The sequence below is a fragment of the Thermobia domestica genome, chromosome 1 (genome assembly GCF_964235325.1).
Source record: "Thermobia domestica chromosome 1, izTheDome1.hap1.1, whole genome shotgun sequence".
In the NCBI taxonomy this organism is placed as follows: Eukaryota; Metazoa; Arthropoda; class Insecta; order Zygentoma; family Lepismatidae; genus Thermobia; species Thermobia domestica.
In genome coordinates this window covers 115,495,741-115,515,197 of record NC_137454.1, presented here as the reverse complement: position 1 = coordinate 115,515,197, position 19,457 = coordinate 115,495,741, and the positions used below count along the sequence as shown (strand labels likewise).

Sequence of the window (19,457 nt, the reverse complement as noted above, 5' to 3'; positions counted from 1 at the left end):
CCCTAGCTCCACCCGTATGTTTCTGGAGTTAGTGACTTCTGTCTCAACGCCGACGATATATTGAAATCTTCCAAATAAATATTGAGTCGAGATGGAATTTTTTCTACGTCTTGGTGGAAGAGAAGTTGCTTGTGTTTTCGTAGAATTACTAGTAAGGTACAAATGATTGCACTGTTGTACGAACGTACCAATATCATCTGTAGCTAAGTATTAATATTTTCGATAGTTTTACCACATGTTAGTACGGTAGTTTCATATAAAATTTGAAACGAGTAGATTTCATGTAGTAATTATTGAAAATCTATCGTTAAAAAGATGTTCAACAATGGTGACAAGATAGATCCTTAAGGAACACCACAATATTAAAAAAATGACAGAGTATAATTGATCTAATCATATGCAATTATATTTTACTGAGATATGAGATGTAGGTTCGAGGAATTTCAACATTACGATGTTCGTATTTAAGGCTCTTATGTTAGAACTTATCGAATGTTTTTTCTATGTGAAACAATACTAGGAATAACTGTTTACTTTATTGTACTGATTTTGTCGTAGTTCTACCTAATCGTAGTAGGTTATTATTTACATTATAATTGGTCTAAAAAATGTCTGCAAATTATGTCTGAATCTTTTTCCATCTTTGGAATGAGCAATACTCTTATAACTTTGTCAGCAACATGAAATTAAAGCAGTGAATGTTGAAACAAAGCGATTTCTAGTAAGTTAAACTACGTAGTATCTGAAGTTTCTAAAACAATGTATATCGGGTGTTCTAGAAATTGCGCCCATACACCATAAAAATTATTCTACAGGTCTAAATGAAAACAAAATTTTATATAATGATATACCCTCCGGGGTTTCTTTACATGCCAGCCCAACCAAAATCTTGATGATGTGGCAATGTCATAGATAAACTTTGAACCATTTGTTTTGCTCAACGAATGCACCAAACAATTCTCATCGGATGACAGGATGCAGATACGGATACTAACACAATCTAATAACATCAGTTTAACTTATATCATGCTCCAAGGAAAGTCACATCTTCTTTAGCAATTTGTGTATACATGTACTTTCCGTTTTCTATTAGCAAGTGAGCTGTGTGCATTTTTATTCATATACATAACATGTACCAATGCTAACAGATGTGGTAAATATATACTGGCATTTAACTGAGATCTGGAAAGTATCAGTGCAACTACTTGATAGAATCGTAGATCAATCCTATGGTCCAAGATTTATCTATGAAGTTGCCACATCATCAAATTTTTGGTTGACTGTACGCTCTGAAGAAGATTATGTATCATTTTAAGCATTCTCGTGTTTCGATCTGTAAAATAGTTTCTTGTGGTCAGTGGGCGCCACTTTTAGAACATTATTATATATACTGTAAAATACATATATATTTGGCAGTGATTTCTTTCTTTTACCAGTGATAATATTTAATAGTTTCCACAATACAAAACAATAGAGGAAATCATAAATTTTCATTGCATATTTTTTAACAACAAACTATTTATGTTTTACTTGCAATGAACGTCGATATAACTGCAAAAGAACATGGAAAAACTTCACAAATAGGCTGTTGACACGTACACAATAAAAATAAGTTACATTAAAATGGGACTTAGAGTGTTTTAATTTCTGAGAGAATCTGAGGTATTATGGAAATTTTGCACATTCTCGATTTTTATTTTAATTATTTTACATCTGATAAAATTTGAGAATATTTTGATAAATCTGTTACATGAAAGAAAGGCGAGTCTGAAGAGGTTATACTTCTATGAAAATACTACAGCCATCAGACAAAAGGGATTTCGCAATACGAACTCTGAAATGTTTGTGTCGAGAACTTTAGAAAAAACGTAAGAAATTGCAAAAGTAGTTGTGGTAGTATTGTTGCAAAAGTAATTCATAAAGAAAAACGGAAAGAGAAAGGAGAGAAATCAAATTATCCTAAAAGTTACGCAGCTGTATCGACACAACTAACTTAAAGCAAAGTGATTAAAAGTTGAGCACGTTCATATTGCGAAACGAATGTACTATATAGTTGGAAGCAACGCTGCAAAACATGGTTTATTTTTTGGAATATAGTACAAAGATATGGACACAGATTGAAAGGAAAGTGTAACTCCTCCGCTTATACAAGGAGAGGGTATTGTTACAAACAAAACTTACTAAGGACACTAATGAAGGAAATCGCATATGCAAACATAATGTAAGTTACTAGTAAATAGGACATCACGTAAGCTAAGTTAATCCAGATTCTCTAAGCTGAGGACACGGCTCAGTGGTAGAGATTTACCTCTTGTTCGAGGCAACCTTGGTTCAATCCCAGATCATGTAAGTTTATGATGAAGTACATTGTCCGTTGTTCTACCGTTTCTTCACATTTTCTTATCCTACCAATTTCTCCATAATCTTCTTTTATTAGTAATACACTTCATTTTAGCCTCCGAAGCATAATAGGTGGGACGTTAAATGAAATATTTCATTTTCCATGCTAAGCACAGCTAACCTAACCTAATGAAACCCAAGCGATAGCGTCAGTCAACCTATATACTTTACATTCTCCTGCATCCACTTCACAGGATTGGTTGCTTATGAAAGAATGGGATTATCAAAACTTTGTCGAAATACTTCACTGTGATGTCATATTCCATCCTCACTATGAAAACGAGATGCAAGATCATTTGGTACTTAGTCACCTAAACAAAAGAACGAATTCAATAAACTGTATTAATTTAGGAAAAAGTCAAGATCACTCTACAAAAAGGCGATTGATTTTCATGACTTTCTAAGGAATTGTTATTGAAATTAAATAGCGCAATGTACCCTGTGTTTCAGCTCATTTTCCAAAGCTATAACATAACATCACAAAGTTACAATCCTGACTGGTGTTCTAGTGATGTCGTTCTGTAAAATAATATCTTAAAACTGCCTGTTTGCAAAAACGTGGTCATGGTTGAAAACATCATTAAACTTCGTGCTTTGTTAGATTACGAAATTACATCTGTAAATAATTTTCCCAATATCTCAGTTTGGGGGAATCGCATTGAATATTGTTCTTGTACATGCTCTTCAATGAAAAATAACTTTTTATATATCTTCTTCGAAATCTATAATATACACCATACATTTTTATTTTGTTTGCTAATTGTTCCCAAAGTGTTTTTCCTGAAGTTTGTGTCCTATTTCTCTGCTCACAAACTGTGTAAATTGAATGATCGCATTATAAGCGTACTGGCTATAACTTGTATCACGAAAAAGCAGTCGAATCTCATCCGACGGAACATGTCCTGGTCACATGTTTCTCGATCGTAGTTTAATTTTCCAAATTTAATATTTTTTTCTTTACCAAAATGTGCATTTCTGTAATAGTAAAAATAAGATTTCTTCAGAGACGGATACATCACAAAAAACATTTCAATTGGGATAAAAAATAATTAAATAATGAATAGAAACTTATGCTTACAATATCTCCAGATCCTTCAAACTTCGTATGGCTGTCTCATCGATGCATGTTAAGTGGTTGTTGTCAAGCTGGCTGAAAAGAAGAAGAAAATAATTAGATGTTTTTATTATACAACGTTACATTTCAACTCTAAAGACTAGTTGATGCCGCAAATCTAGTTGATGCAGATACTGGCTCACACATGTCTTACAACCAAAATAAGACGGATGATAAAGTGCAAGTGGATGATGATAGGAAAAATGGATGAAATTATCCTGGGAGGTACTAAAGCATCCGAGAAAACTCAATATATCTCGGCTATGCTTGGTCACAAATAAGTAGCACCTGGTATTTCTTCAGCTTACATTAGTATATATGCGAAGGGGGTGTGTACAGATTAACATAATGGAAACACTTGTAGTTTGCAACACATAAAACTTGTGAGATGCTAATAATAAGGATGCGTATGCAGTGCCTTGTATATTGTGATTGTCTACAGTACATCAGATGGAACAGGACGCAGGTGTGTATTGAAGCGGGAGACGGTGATGATCCACAATCGGTGTCTGAGTTTCAGATGCCAAATTGTAAGTTCTTGGTTAGTTAGCAGCAGTGTGTCTAAAGAGAGTAATGTGCTAGGTGTGTCGCGACGAACAGTATTCAATGTGATAAGAATCTACAGAGCTCATAGCGAGACAACATCGATGAATATTAGGGAATTTGGATTTGGAATTTAGACTATATGAGACGTAGATCTACAGCTGAATTATATGAGTTCTCACCAAGAATCGAACTCGGCTCTCCTGCACCTAAGGCACGTATGTACACTAGTCATTGTTGAAGAGTAATAGGGGACGAAAGAGAAGCCTTACTGACAGGAATCTCCAAGCATTGAAGAGAGTTGGCAAGGACCGAAGAACGAATATGGGAAAAATGAAAGCGAAACTCAATCAGCACCTGAAACAATCTATTGTGACAATCACAGTCCGACGTAGTTGCATAAACGGAACATCAGTGGTCGAGTTCCAATTTCCGAACCACTGATCACATTCAATCAGCTTTATTCTGAGAACATGTAAAGTGGATCGCCAATGACTTGAAACGCGTAATGTGGTCTCATATTAGTCTTCTTTCACCTTATTTCCAACAACAGGCCATGTTTACAATTACAGCAGAATTCAAAATTTTGCTTACATATTGGGATATGAGTATAGATAGCCACCGTTAAAGTCGTCGTTATCCGTTAGGATATTAACGGACTGACTCCATTAGCAAACTCAGCCCAGATAATTGTTCTGGCAATCGTTTCCATTCAAGAGTTATCGTGCGGAGTAAAGGACAAACGGACTAACAACACAATCTTAGGGGAGATTGCTCCAGTGTCGGACAGTTCCCAGTACTGGACATTAGAGGCTGGGGCATTCTGAAGCTAGATGGCAGCATTTGGTTGTCACCTACAATTAGAGGGTGACAAAAGACCGTAATTGGCACGGCGTGTTCAGATTGGCTCAAACCAGCACGTAGTTAATAGCTGTAAAGTGTTTGCTCTACTAGTGTTACAATATTAATTTTGGATTCTTCTGTGTGGTTAATTGAGGTAAGTTAAACAAGCTTCTTGTTGTTAGTAAAGATTCTGTATGTGTAGACAGTAGAATAACAATATTATTTAAATGAATAGTTTGTTAGATTTTAAGAGGTGCATTATTTTTCTTATGTTGGATGTGGTCCCAATGCCGGACAGCATATGCGTTCCCAGTACCGGACAAACTTTACCAAATGATGCCAAATATAACGAAGCCAGTATTTGTTTTCAGGCTTCACCACCAGAATGGGAGAAGGTAAGAAAGGAAAATGAGATGAAACTGAGCTGAAAACAAACAGTGTCAGAGAAAGCCACAATTAGTGATGGATAATCAACCAAATGCATTGAATGTGAACCCTTTAGCACCTTCTTGTTCCTTCAAACTTCACAAGCCTTCCAAAATGCCATAGAATAGATCTCCTCTGTAGCTACTGATACGCAGATACAGTAAGATACAGTAAGATTGCTATACGGAAGAGAAGAGCAGAAGAAAGTGAAATTTTGACATCAACACCCTATAAGAAACGTCTGGAAGAGAAGGAAGAAAAAGAAGAGGAGCAATACTTCCTGGGAAGAATACAACACAGATCTTTTCCAGAAGAAAAATTCAGTTTCGAAATGACACTGGAAAGGACAAAAATGAAGAAAACAAATTTGAAGATGGAAAGAACAAATCCAAGGAGACTACATACCTTATTGGTGGAGAGATATTTGACGAGGACTGGGTCCAATGTTGCACCGGTCGTGATTGGGCTCACATTGCATGTGCTAACTGTGATTTAAACTTTTTGTTTGTTACATGAGAAAAATCACCTGATCTTAAAGGAACTTTTTGCGCTGAATTCGAATATGCACTCGGTTTCTCTCCATCACGTACAGTTTTCCCGTGACAGAGGGATTTTCGGGAAATTCCCTCAAAAATTTCCCTTTTTCAGATATTTTATTCCCCTAGCTCCTGTCCCCTTACATATAGTAACATAGAAATTATACCTAAGTATACCTTGATTTATATTTAATAAACCCTAAAAGTTTCGTAAAAATCGCTTTGTTCTTTCTAGAGAAATAAATATATTTGTATGTATACTGTGTGCACTGTTTATTGCACCTGATAGTAATGCTTTCAGATCTCCTGAGTTGGGGTTAAAACGATTTGCTTTATTACTACAAACACAGACATAAAAATGAATATTTACAATAGTCAACAACACACTTGTATTGCTCTCTGTAAATTAGAAACGTGTATAAAAATAGAATGTACTTCCAACGTATATTTTTAAGATTAAGGAATCCTTTGACACCATGTCAACTTTGCTAAATCTTATAAATTACAAGGACCATTGTTGGCAAATATGTTGTGATCTCAAGGTAGTTGGTATTTTATTAGGACTGCAGTGCGGTTACACGAAGTACCAATGTTTTTTATGTTTATGGGATAGCCGAGCTGATGACAAACATTATGAAGTGAAGGAATGGGAACCTAGACTGAATTACGTACCTGGAGAATGCAACGTCAAATACGCTCCTTTGGTAGATCCTAATAAGATATTACTACCGCCACTTCATATCAATTTAGGACTTATGAAAAACTTTCTCAAAGCCATGGACACATCTGGTGAAGGTTTCAAGTATTTGTGAGATAAGTTCCCTAACCTGAGTGATGCTAAGATTTCAGCGGGAGTGTTTATTGGTCCCCAAATTAGGAAATTAATGGTTGATGATAGCTTTGACAGCAAGTTAAACAGTGCTGAGCTAGCTGCCTGGACAGCATTTAAGTGTGTTGTGCGCAACTTTCTGGGCAATAACAAAGCTGATAGTTACACAGAAATCGTACAGGACATGATACAGAAATACAAAGAGTTGGGTTGTAAGATGTCTTTAAAAATCCACTTTTTGCCCTCCCACCTCAGCTTCTTTCCTGCTAACCTAGGTTCTCTCAGCGACGAACAGGGGGAAAGATTCCACCAAGATATAATGGCAATGGAGAAAAGGTACCAGGGACGATGGGATCCTTCAATGATGGGGGACTATTGTTGGGGTCTTGTTAGAGAATGCAACATTTCTTACAAAAGAAGGAAGTAGTGTACGTTTTTGTAACCCAATGGAAGTTTCATATATTGTGATAGTTTTGATTGTCTTTTCATGATCTTTTGGTACATTTGTATTATTGTTTATTGTGAATTGTCACACTTGTAAATTATATTGTATTATATTTTATATATGTGTTTGTGGTAATAAAGCAAAACATTTTACCTCAACTTAAGAGATCTGAAAGCATTACTATAAGGTGCAATAAACAGTACACACAGTATACATACAAACATATTTATTTCTTTAGAAAGAATAAAGCGATTATTACGAAACTTGGAGGTTTTGTTAAATATGAATCAAAGTATACTTAGGTATAATTTCTATGTTAGTATATGCAAGGGGACAAGATCTTGGGGTGTAAAATAAACGAAAAGGGAAATTTTTGAGGGATTTTCTCGAAAATCCCTCTGTTACGGGAAAATCGTACGTGATGGAGAAAAACCGAGTGCATATTCGAATTCAGCGCAAAAAGTTCCTTTAAGAACAAGTATTTCCTTTTATGTAACAAAACCTTTGTTAACTAGTGTTATTTTGTGTGAACACAGCAAACTATGACTGAGAATATATTCCTTAACTAACTGAACTCGGTAAATTTATCCTACTTAAGGTTCCTGTGAACTATCCTTGTCCGAGCACTTCGCCTTTTCGCCACCAGATGCTCACTTTTTCATTTAGCAATCACTGCTGGTACCTCTACTGGGAAGTACTGAAAGATCGTACCGCTCAGTTTGAATGTGTCCAGGATATCCACACTTGAAGTGGGCGGGGAAAGGAATCCAAGTTTTTTTTTTTTTTTTTCGTGCACCTGCAGTCAGTCAGAGTCTATTTATACAAGCCGTGTTTTTCAGCCGCAGGGCAAAACCTCAACCATTGATGAGTAACATAAATCTTTTCTTTTTGCAGGTAGGAATAGAGTTTTGTACGAAAAACGGGAATTAGGTTGCAGAGAACGTCATTCACATCGCGTTGACAAATTATCTTTCGTACGTTTATCACATGAAACTCTTTTCTTTTTTTGATTATTACCAGAATATGAGATAAAAAGAACCTAAATGGTTCTTTGTATACAGAAAACAGACAAACAATACTAATATTTTCTTACATATCAGTATTATATGATTTTTTTTCTGAAGTGTATGATGCATGAAAAATGGACAAAATGAATTTGACTTTTCTATTTGTCCCTATCCTTCTGAGTAGAGAGAATGATGTGGCGCAACTAAAGGGCCTGCAGGGCCCGCAACATTGAGAGGCCCAGAACGGAAAGAGGCCCATTTCAGTTTCGAAGTTAAACTTTATAATGTTAAGATGTTAAAAATTATGTGATGTTTCAACTATATCTCATTTTTACCTATGAAGACGGTAACACCTGAGCGATTATTTAGTAAATTAAATGCCAACAAAACTTTTACTGACCAGCGAAAACATTATGACCACTCGCTACTTTTTGAACGAAATCATCGGGTTGAGATAAGAGCTACAAGGCATAACACAACCGCGCGCCAAACACGACAAGAATCTCACTCGATTAGTCAGTGTGATGCTTGTGCCTTGAATGGGGAAGGACGACGATATATCAGGGTGACTAAGTGGCTGGGAGCTTCATTTCGGAAACAACGCGACTTGTCGAGTTTTCGCGATCTGCCGTGCTTATGTATTTCAAAGATGGGAAAAGAACAGTGAAACCAGCATCGAACCAAACAACAAAAAGTGGGACGACCACACCTCATTAAAAATGTCGGATGTCGTAGACTCTCGAATTTGGTATAGCAGAATAGACGAAAACTATAGCACAATATAATAATAATAATAATAATAATAATAATAATAATAATAATAATAATAATAATAATAATAATAATAATAATAATAATAATAATGTGCATTTTTTTTGCATATGAGCAAGTTGTGACTCACTAGATAGAACATAGAAAGTCAAAACTGTTCTCTGTAAATTTTACGTGACTCATGAATGTGGAAAGAGGGGGTCCGTTTAACATTTTTGCGGGGAGGCCCATTCGTCCTTACTTACGCTACTGAGAGAATGTAAGGTAAAATAATAACACCAATATATATATATATATATATATATATATATATATATATATATATATATATATATATATATATATATATATATATATATATATATATATATATATAGATAGATAGATAGATAGATAGATAGATAGATAGATAGATAATCCTGGCGCAACAGTCCCTTGTGATCTGAGCCTGCAGCGGGCTTATGTTAGTAGTAAGCACAACCACACCCAACATCGCCGGCTGTCTAGATTGAAGTCCGCTATCTTTTAGTTTCCCAACTTTTCTCTCGATATTTGGTCAACACAGAAATGTTTGAGTGCCACACCGGGAATTAATCCCTGGACGATGCACACCGTATCACTTTCGCTAATCATTTGGTAAAATTCAGGTTAGGGTGGTACTGAATTAATTTTGGAATATGCCATTTCTCATAAGGTAAAGTTCAAAAGTATTGTGACATAATTAAAAAGCTCATTATCAACCACGTATTCTTGCCTCTAATATCTCTAAAAGTTTTCGAGTTATGTGTCAAAAATGGTTGAAACACTTGAAGTTAGTTTAGTAACTTGAAGAAGATAGTGGACTTACACATACATGATTAGAATTGCTCCAATTTTTATTTTTATTCTTCTTTCTCGTAAAGAAATACAAAATCATAATTTCAACCATTTTGGTACATTTTTCATAATTTGAAGCGCGAACAGCCGGTTTCTTTCCTTACGTTTTGAACTTGAGATTTATATTCTCCTTGTCACTTATCGTGAAAGTCATATAATAACATGTGTCACAAAGCTAGAATATCTTATGCGACAGAGGTAATGACAATTTTTGTCATTTCATCTCTCAAGATCTGTTAAATTTGACATTTATTGAATGATATCGGTTTTATAATACGAATAAATTTTTCGCAATAAGGTGCGTATAATGGTCGTAAGAAATGGCAAAAGCTACCACTGACCTTTATAGTTTGACTCATTCTTTTTCGATCATGGTATTCCTCTTAAATTTTGCAAAGGACAGTATCATTTTAATTATCTTAACCTAATTTCCTAAAGCATCTCATTCGTACGCTAAAAGAAAGATTTCTATTTTTTATGTATAAGAATTCAGGGGATGCAAATTTATTCAAAATTCCTTTACAATTAAAGCCGCCTAAACAGATATTCCTTCGAGATTTCTGTATTTTGAAAACAATTCACGATTTCAGTTCTTTGTATTTACATGTTTCCATGTTTATTTATATCAATACTGTATGATCAGTTCCCAGAATTATTTTAGTTCCCCGGTAAATCCATTTATAACAAGCTCCAAATACTGCTACAATTTTAATGTGGTTTCAGGAGAATCTGCATATCTCATCCTTTTGTTACTCTCTATATATTCATCTACTACGTAAACAAACATCAGTGAAAGAAAGAGGCTGAGAGCTAACATGTGCTCCGTGAGGAACGTTGTCATACCTTGCACTGATATATCTAGAGAGTCTAGTGTTGCCACGAGACGAAACGAGACAAGACGAGACTTCTGGCTGTGTCGTCTCGTCTAGAAAAGATGTGTCCTTCTCGTCTCGTATCGAATGGTTCTGTCTCGTCTCGTGGCAACACCAGAAAGGCTGAGGCCCACAAAAGAGCTGTTAAACCAAGTGGTTAAAATTATAACTTTTAACCTAGTTTGGTTAACAGAGCACAACACAAAACACGACTGCAATCCTCCAGCAACGACTGCTTAGTTTCGACTGAACCCGTAATTACTTCGATAGGAACATTTGTCAATACCGTCAGTACAGACGAAAGGCAAGATTTCCCCATTTATTCTGATATCCTTTTTTCAGAACCCCTGGCGCCACTTCAACAAATAAGGAGGCATATGTAACTTTCCCATTTAAAAAAATGGTTTATCTTCGAATAACAGCATAAAAGGATAAAAAAGATAAATTTTATTGTCAAATCAGAATCTTTTTCGAAACTCAGTGTCGAGAAAGGCTGACACGTTTCTGTCTTGGTTCGGAACGAGAAAGACCATGAAACAATAGTTAGTTACTGATAAAATTGCCACTTCTACGCATACTTGTACTTCTATTAAAGGATTTTTATACGTAGATATCTCCACCAGCCCCCGGAATAAAATCTTCTGAAACACTGATCTCAATGAATGCTTTACATTGTATTTGAATCTGGAGCACTATCACAAAATAATTAAACTTGAATCGATTGAAAAATGGAAGTGAAAGCTGTTTGTAAGAATCATTTTTAAAAAGTGCTTTAGGTATTCCCTGTTCTTTGTAGGGTTTGAAACGTTGAATCATTTGGATCATTTGAAATAATAAAAGATGGTATACATTTCGAAGGCAAATAATTTATTCCGAGTTAATAAATTTTTAAGCAAATTCAGAAACTGTGTTTGTATTTTTCGAGACACGAGACAAGACCTTTTACGAAACGTTTCGTATTGTATCTTGTCTCGCTTCAAAGAGTCCTGTCTCGTCTCGTTGCAACACTAAGAGAGTCTTACGCATTATCTTTCCAAGAAAATGAGCTAGAAACTTGAAAAGCACATTCAGTCAATTGTTATCATAGAATATACTATGGGCATAGCCGCTGATGTGTAGAAGGTGACACAGGCGGAATTTGTTTTTGGCGAGTTGGAGCCGTGGGGCTCTATTATTTGGATTGGAAACATTGGTTCAAAAATATTTTACATTTAGCATACATACATATACACATATCATACGCACACACACACACACATACGTACATGTGTGTTACATATACTTTAATTAATGTGTGGATCTAAGGACAAGGTCCGGTTCGCCCACCCAAAAACCGCCTCTGGGAGTTGGATTGGAAGCGCACCCCTGAAACATAGAATTATGCTAATCGTAATCTTCTGAGATAGACTACCCCCCGAGGAATAAGTAAATAAATAAAAATAGTTTATTAATGTTTATCTTCCGTATACGATTAATTGAAAAATTTTAGTGTCTCAAAAATGAGAGCCATATACAGGTGATTCTGCGTTCCTGGCGGAACTTCCCTAGTTGCGGACAAAATTTCATACTATAAACTCTTTCCGGCTCTCTCCCTCACGGTAGTTTTTTTTTTTAATCTATTATCTACTCCCTTGGAGTAACTGTTGCTCTGTATTTTCACGGACTTGCAACCGTCAGAATGAATATCTTGGCTGCCTTCCCAGCTACCCAATCAGCATGCAATAGATACATGCAATAACAATCAAATCCCACACAAACTACTCTACCCATCAAATATTTTAACATGGAAAGTTCTTTTACGCAACGTATTTCGTTTGTTTAAAATGGAATAGACCTAAATACATCTTTTTTTTTAATGTTCTTCTGGAGATTCGATAGCGAGACCGCTCACATCAAAAAATGAGAGAATTAGTGCTCTGACAATCTGGTAGAAATACAACATGCCATATGTACATTACTGTGATTACATTGCTATTTATTCAATGATTATTTTGCTTAGAGTTTTCTTACTCTCCAGGGCACTCTTCAAGGATATACAATTACTCTTCACTTATGTCGCGAAAAAATATTCAGCTTGCAAATTTATTTCGAGAACTTCTCATTCCCTAATACATGTTTATACTCTCAATTAGTGCGTACAACCGACAAACTTACACAGAATCTCAACAGAGTTCAAATGTGAGGTGTCTGCTGTGAAACAAAGGTCAGTTATATGGGAGGGGATTTTAGAGTGCAGCTCTAGGAACACTGTGGGCTTTTAGAGTGTAATTCTAGGAACGCTGTAGGGAGCCATCCCGCTCCACCTGAGACAAAAAAAAAAAAAAAAAAAAAGAATGAAAAAAAAATCTGGCGGCACACAACTAATTCACACTGGTTACAAAGCAGGCACAACAAAGTTCTGAATGAAATATGTTTATTTTTCTGCACTATTCCATTTTCCGAACAATAACATTTACCGATGACTTGTTAGCCCCTCCACCACAGCCACCACGAAAACAAATTCAATCGGAATTTGGCCAGCTCGTTTGATCACGAATAATTATCGTTTGATCCCAAGCATAATGACGTATTACACACAATTTGGCTAGGGCTTGTTAGCCCTTGATAATCGGCATGTACCATTCCATAGACATTTCAATCGTAAATAGGTAAGCAAAGTTTCGTTAGTTTCTGGTAGAAAGTATGACAGATAAAGTTGATTGTTTATTTAACAATGGTGGCCTCTAACAATGAAACTAACAACAACAACTGAAATCGACAAGTACCATTTCATAGATAACTCAGTGGTAATCCGATGGGTGTGCCAAGTTTGGTCAGTTTCTGGTACAAAATATAGCAAAGTTGATTCTTTGTTTAACGATGGTGGCCTTCAACAATGAAACTAACAACAATATGTGGAATCAACACGTACTATTTCCTAGATATTTCAATCTTAAATGGGTGTGCAAAGTTTGGTTAGTTTGTGGTAGAAAGTATGTAAGATAAAGTTGATTGTTTATTTAACAAAGAAGAAATCCAATGATTGTTTATTTAACAATGGTGATCTTCAACAATGAAACAAAAACAATATGTGAAATCGACACATACCATTCCATAGATATTTCAATCTTAAATGGGTGTGCCAAGTTTGGCCAGTTTGTAGTAGAACGTATGGCCGTTAAAGTTGATTGTTTATTTAACAATGGTGGCCTCTAACAATGAAACTATCAGCAATATGTGAAATCGACCCATATCGTTCCATAGATATCTTAATCTTAAATGAGTCTGCAAATTTTGTTTAGGTTGTTGTAGAAAGTGTGGCAGAAAAACTTGATTGTTTCTTTAACAATGGTGGCCTTCAACAATGAAACTAACAACAATATGTGAAATCGACACATACCATTCCCTAGATATTTCAACCTTAAATGGGTGTGCAAAGTTTGGTCAGTTTCTGTTAAAAAGTGTGGCACATAAAGTTGATTTTTTATTTAACAATGGTGGCCTCTAACAATGAAACTAACAAAAATATGTGGAATCCACACGTACCATTCCCTAGATATTTCAATCTTAAATGGGTGTGCAAAGTTTGGTCAGTTTCTGGTAGAAAGTACGGCAGATAAAGTTGATTGTTTATGTAACAATTTAGAAATCCAAAGATTGTTTATTTAACAATGGTGGCCTTCAACAATGAAAGAACAACAATATGTGAAATCGACACATACCATTCCATAGATATCTCAATCGTTCATAAGTGTGAAAAGTTTGCTTAGTTTGTGGTAGAAATTATGACAGATAAAGTTAATCGTTTATTTAACAATAGAGAAATCCAACGAATGTTTATTTAACAATGGTGATCTTCAACAATGAAACTAACAGCAATATGAGAAAACGACACATATCTTTCCCTAGATATTTTAATCTTAAATGTGTGTGCAAGGTTTGGCCAGTTTCTGGTAGGAAGTATGGCAGATAAAGTTGATTGTTCATTTAACAATGGCGGCCTCTAACAATGAAAGTAACAACAATAGGTGAAATCGACACGTACCATTCCATTGATATCTCAATCGTAAATGAGTGTGCCAAGCTTGGTTAGTTTGTGATAGAAAGTATGGCAGATAAAGTTGATTGTTTATCTAACAATGGAGAAATCCAACGATTGTTTATTTAACAATGGCGGCCTCGAACAATGAAACTAACAACAATATGTGAAATCGGCAGGTACCATTCCCTAGATATCTCAGTTGTAATCCGATGGGTATGCCAAGTTTGGTCAGTTGGTGGTAGAAAGTGTGGCAGATAAAGTTGATTGTATATTTAACAATGGTGGCCTTCAACAATGAAACTAACAACACTATGTGGAATCCACACGTACCATTCCCTAGATATCTCAATCTTAAATGGGTGTGCAAAGTTTGGTCAGTTTCTGTTAGAAAGTACGGCAGATAAAGTTGATTCTTTGTTTAACGATGGTGGCCTTCAACAATGAAACTAACAACAATATGTGGAATCAACACGTACTATTTCCTAGATATCTCAATCGTAAATGAGTGTGCCAAGTTTGGTTAGTTTGTGGCAGAAAATATGACAGATAAAGTTGACTGTATATTTAATAATGGAGAAATCCAACGATTGTGTATTTAACAATGGTGGTCTTCAACAATGAAACTAACAACAATATGTGGAATCCACACGTACCATTGCCTAGATATTTCAATTTTAAATGGGTGTGCCAAGTTTGGCCAGTTTGTGGTAGAAAGTATGGCAGATAAAGTTGATTGTTCATTTAACAATGGTGGCCTCTAACAATGAAAGTAACAACAATAAGTGAAATCAACACTCACCATTCCATAGATATCTCAATCGTAAATGAGTGTGCCAAGTTTGGTTAGTTTGTGGTAGAAAATATTACAGATAAAGTTACTGTATATTTAATAATGGAGAAATCCAACCATTGTTTATATAACAATGGTGGCCTTTAATAATGAAACTAACAACAATATGTGAAATCGACACATAGCATTCCCTAGATATTTCAACTTTAAATGGGTGTGCAAAGTTTGGTCAGTTTGTGGTTGAACGTATGGCCGTTAAAGTTGATTGTTTATTTAACAATGGTTGCCTCTAACAATGAAACTATCAGCAATATGTAAAATCGACCCATATCGTTCCATAGATATCTTAATCTTATATGAGTCTGCAAATTTTGTTTAGGTTGTTGTAGAAAGTGTGGCAGAAAAACTTGATTGTTTCTTTAACAATGGTGGCCTTCAACAATGAAACTAACAACAATATGTGAAATCGGCACATACCATTCCTTAGATATTTCAATCTTAAATGGGTGTGCAAAGTTTGGTCAGTTTCTGTTAAAAAGTGTGGCACATAAAGTTGATTTTTTATTTAAAAATGGTGGCCTCTAACAATGAAACTAACAAAACTATGTGGAATCCACACGTACCATTCCCTAGATATTTCAATCTTAAATGGGTGTGCAAAGTTTGGTCAGTTTCTGGTAGAAAGTACGGCAGATAAAGTTGATTGTTTATGTAACAATTTAGAAATCCAAAGATTGTTTATTTAACAATGGTGGCCTTCAACAATGAAAGAACAACAATATGTGAAATCGACACATACCATTCCATAGATATCTCAATCGTTCATAAGTGTGAAAAGTTTGCTTAGTTTGTGGTAGAAATTATGACAGATAAAGTTAATCGTTTATTTAACAATAGAGAAATCCAACGAATGTTTATTTAACAATGGTGATCTTCAACAATGAAACTAACAACAATATGAGAAAACGACACATATCTTTCCCTAGATATTTTAATCTTAAATGTGTGTGCAAGGTTTGGCCAGTTTCTGGTAGGAAGTATGGCAGATAAAGTTGATTGTTCATTTAACAATGGCGGCCTCTAACAATGAAAGTAACAACAATAGGTGAAATCGACACGTACCATTCCATTGATATCTCAATCATAAATGAGTGTGCCAAGCTTGGTTAGTTTGTGATAGAAAGTATGGCAGATAAAGTTGATTGTTTATCTAACAATGGAGAAATCCAACGATTGTTTATTTAACAATGGCGGCCTCGAACAATGCAACTAACAACAATATGTGAAATCGACTGGTAGCATTCAGTAGATATCTCAGTTGTAATCCGATGGGTATGCCAAGTTTGGTCAGTTGGTGGTAGAAAGTGTGGCAGATAAAGTTGATTGTTTATTTAACAATGGTGGCCTCTAACAATGAAACTAACAACAATATGTGGAATCCACACGTACCATTCCCTAGATATTTCAATCTTAAATGGGTGTGCAAAGTTTGGTCAGTTTCTGGTAGAAAGTACGGCAGATAAAGTTGATTGTTTACTTAACAATGGTGGCCTCTAACAATGAAACTAATAACAATATCTGAAATCGACACGTACCATTCCCTAGATTTTGTAACGTCCATTAACCAGATTATATCAGTTTTTGCTTAATTTTTGAACTGTTTATTTTATATTTGATTGTTTTAATTTTATTAGTTGTATATGTTAACATTGGTGACGGTGGCGCCATCTATCGTTTTAGACACAAACTGTTTGGACGTTCTGAATAACCTTAATGCTGTTTCACAAAAAATTATGTCTCCGGTACTGGAAACAGTTTTTTTTTTTTTTTTTTTTTTTTTTGTTATCATCATTAAAGACATCTTTGAAAACTTATAAGTAACTCAGAAAATAAAGCAGACTTGAACTTCATTTTAGACTGTTATTCATTTTATCCTTTATGTTTACTGTACATTTTGTTTTATTTGCTGAGAGAATTTTGAGAAATAATGGAAAATGCTTGGGTGTTCGGCACTGGGGCAATTTCCCCTATAAGTCTCACTGCGTCATGATAATAACCAAATCATAATGTTCCTCTGTAATAATGGCTTTGACTCCTCACAGCGAATTGTCACAAGTTAAAAAGATCAGAACTTTGCGGTCGCCAGTAAAAAATTGGAACTTCCAAAGCTGCATGACCTAACACTTCTCTGCTTGGTTTTAATCTTGTTGTAAGTCTTGTTGTAAGTCGCAAAATACTCGGGGGTAAGTGGGTCATCCAAATTGCTGCTGTCTCCATTTACTTCTGTCTATTACCTCCTATATGTTAAGTAAATGAATAAATATTAATAATAAATAACAAAATAACTAAGTAAGCGAGTTTAACACATACAAAATGCGGAGGTAGTAAGACACAGGTTGCGTAATACTGTAGTTAGTAGAAAGTACAATAAATAAGTTATATTTTTCAACTTAATGTAACGTGGATTAAGCAGAAAACTGTTCACAACTCACATAAAATATGGTTCAGTGAGATTTTGTTAAATTGCAGATTGTGTTGTAATGTTATTCATTTGAATTTATCATCTGTATTAGTCTTAAAGTGCATCAGGGGAATAAAATGCAAATTTAGCAGCAGTATGCATTTTATTCCTCGGTTCCATGTTAGAAAGGCCCGGTCAAAAGGGCGAGGACAGAAAGGTCCGAGTCAAAACGACCCGGCATCGAAAGGGTCCCAGTCAAATGGGCTTCACGACAAAAGGACCCGAGTCAAAAGGGCTCAGGTAGAAATGGTCCCGCGGCCAGAAAGTCTGAAATCAAAGCAGGAGTGGAAATCAGGTGTGCACGAGGGGATACTGTAGTTGAAGTGTTTGTCCAACAGAAAGAAGAATATCAGTGGTTACTAGTAACAAAAAGAAAACTTGAATGGTGATCTTAATTTTGTTTGGTCGTCGTCTGGCAGCCCTAACAATTTTTTTTTAAAAAAAGAAAAGAAAAAGTGTTCATGAGAAATAATTTCAAATATTAGAGCAATCATTGTAAGAAAAACAAGTTATAAACCCTTTGAAGGAGCAATTATTGCAGTTTTCTGGAATTCCGTTAAAATAAAATAAAAAGTTAAACGAAATGTTTTCTACGAACTTTTGAGAAAACAACCAAAATGCTCCATCTGCTGAAAAAAAAAAAAACGGTATTTGAAAGTTCGTCCAGAAAGTTAACTCTTCATCAAGGAAAAGAGAAAACCTGGGTAAAGAGAGAAGAAGAGAGAAAGAGGGAGAGAAAGTTATCTTTTTCTTTTTCAAATTTAATGAAAAAAAAAAATACTGATTCTTTTCAACACACCGAAGTCTTTTTCAGAGGAAACTAAACACGGAACGGAATAGTTATTTAAAAATTGATGTGGATCGGGCTCAGATGACTCTAGGCACAAGAAACATCACAACGAAGAAGATAAAATTTCAATGCGTATTGGAGTAAGAAGTGATACAGCATTTTTTTAAATTATGTGCTTAAGAATCAGGAAGAGTCACAACAAATACTCACTTTGGTTAGTTTTTCTTCTTCAGAGATTCACTTTTCGATCCAGTAGTAAATATTTCTTCGAGATTTATTATTATTATTATTATTATTATTATTATTATTATTATTATTATTATTATTATTATTATTATTATTATTATTATTATTATTATTATCTGAATTGTCCGTTCTTCTTAAGGGGATATTAGGTTTATAAAAAGTATTTGGATTCCTTACTCTCTTTGGATGCGCATTTCAATGAAACATAACGATAAAAGTAAGTAATGTTACCTCTTCCGGCCGGGAGTGTCACTAAGTAGTAGTCCCCCCCGTATGTCCAGCCGAGTCAGCAAAAATTTCTCGATTCTGATTGGCTGAGAGAGGTCACGTGACGTTAGGCCCCGCCCACGCGGGAAATTCAAATTTTCAGGTCACGTGGTATGACGTCATGAGTTACCCTGCGGGGAAATCCCTCACTAATTTGTTC

General features: G+C 35.1%; 1 protein-coding gene across 4 annotated transcripts in view; it reads right to left on the bottom strand.

Annotated features, from left to right (window-relative positions):
• The window catches only part of sli (slit guidance ligand), an 833,494-nt gene that overhangs the window by 184,445 nt on the left and 629,592 nt on the right, over positions 1-19,457 (bottom strand). For all 4 annotated transcript variants that reach the window (XM_081762100.1, XM_081762119.1, XM_081762110.1 and 1 more), the window contains one exon: positions 3,479-3,550. In XM_081762100.1, the coding sequence (XP_081618226.1) occupies positions 3,479-3,550 (72 nt within the window). The remainder of the gene's footprint in view (positions 1-3,478; positions 3,551-19,457) is intronic.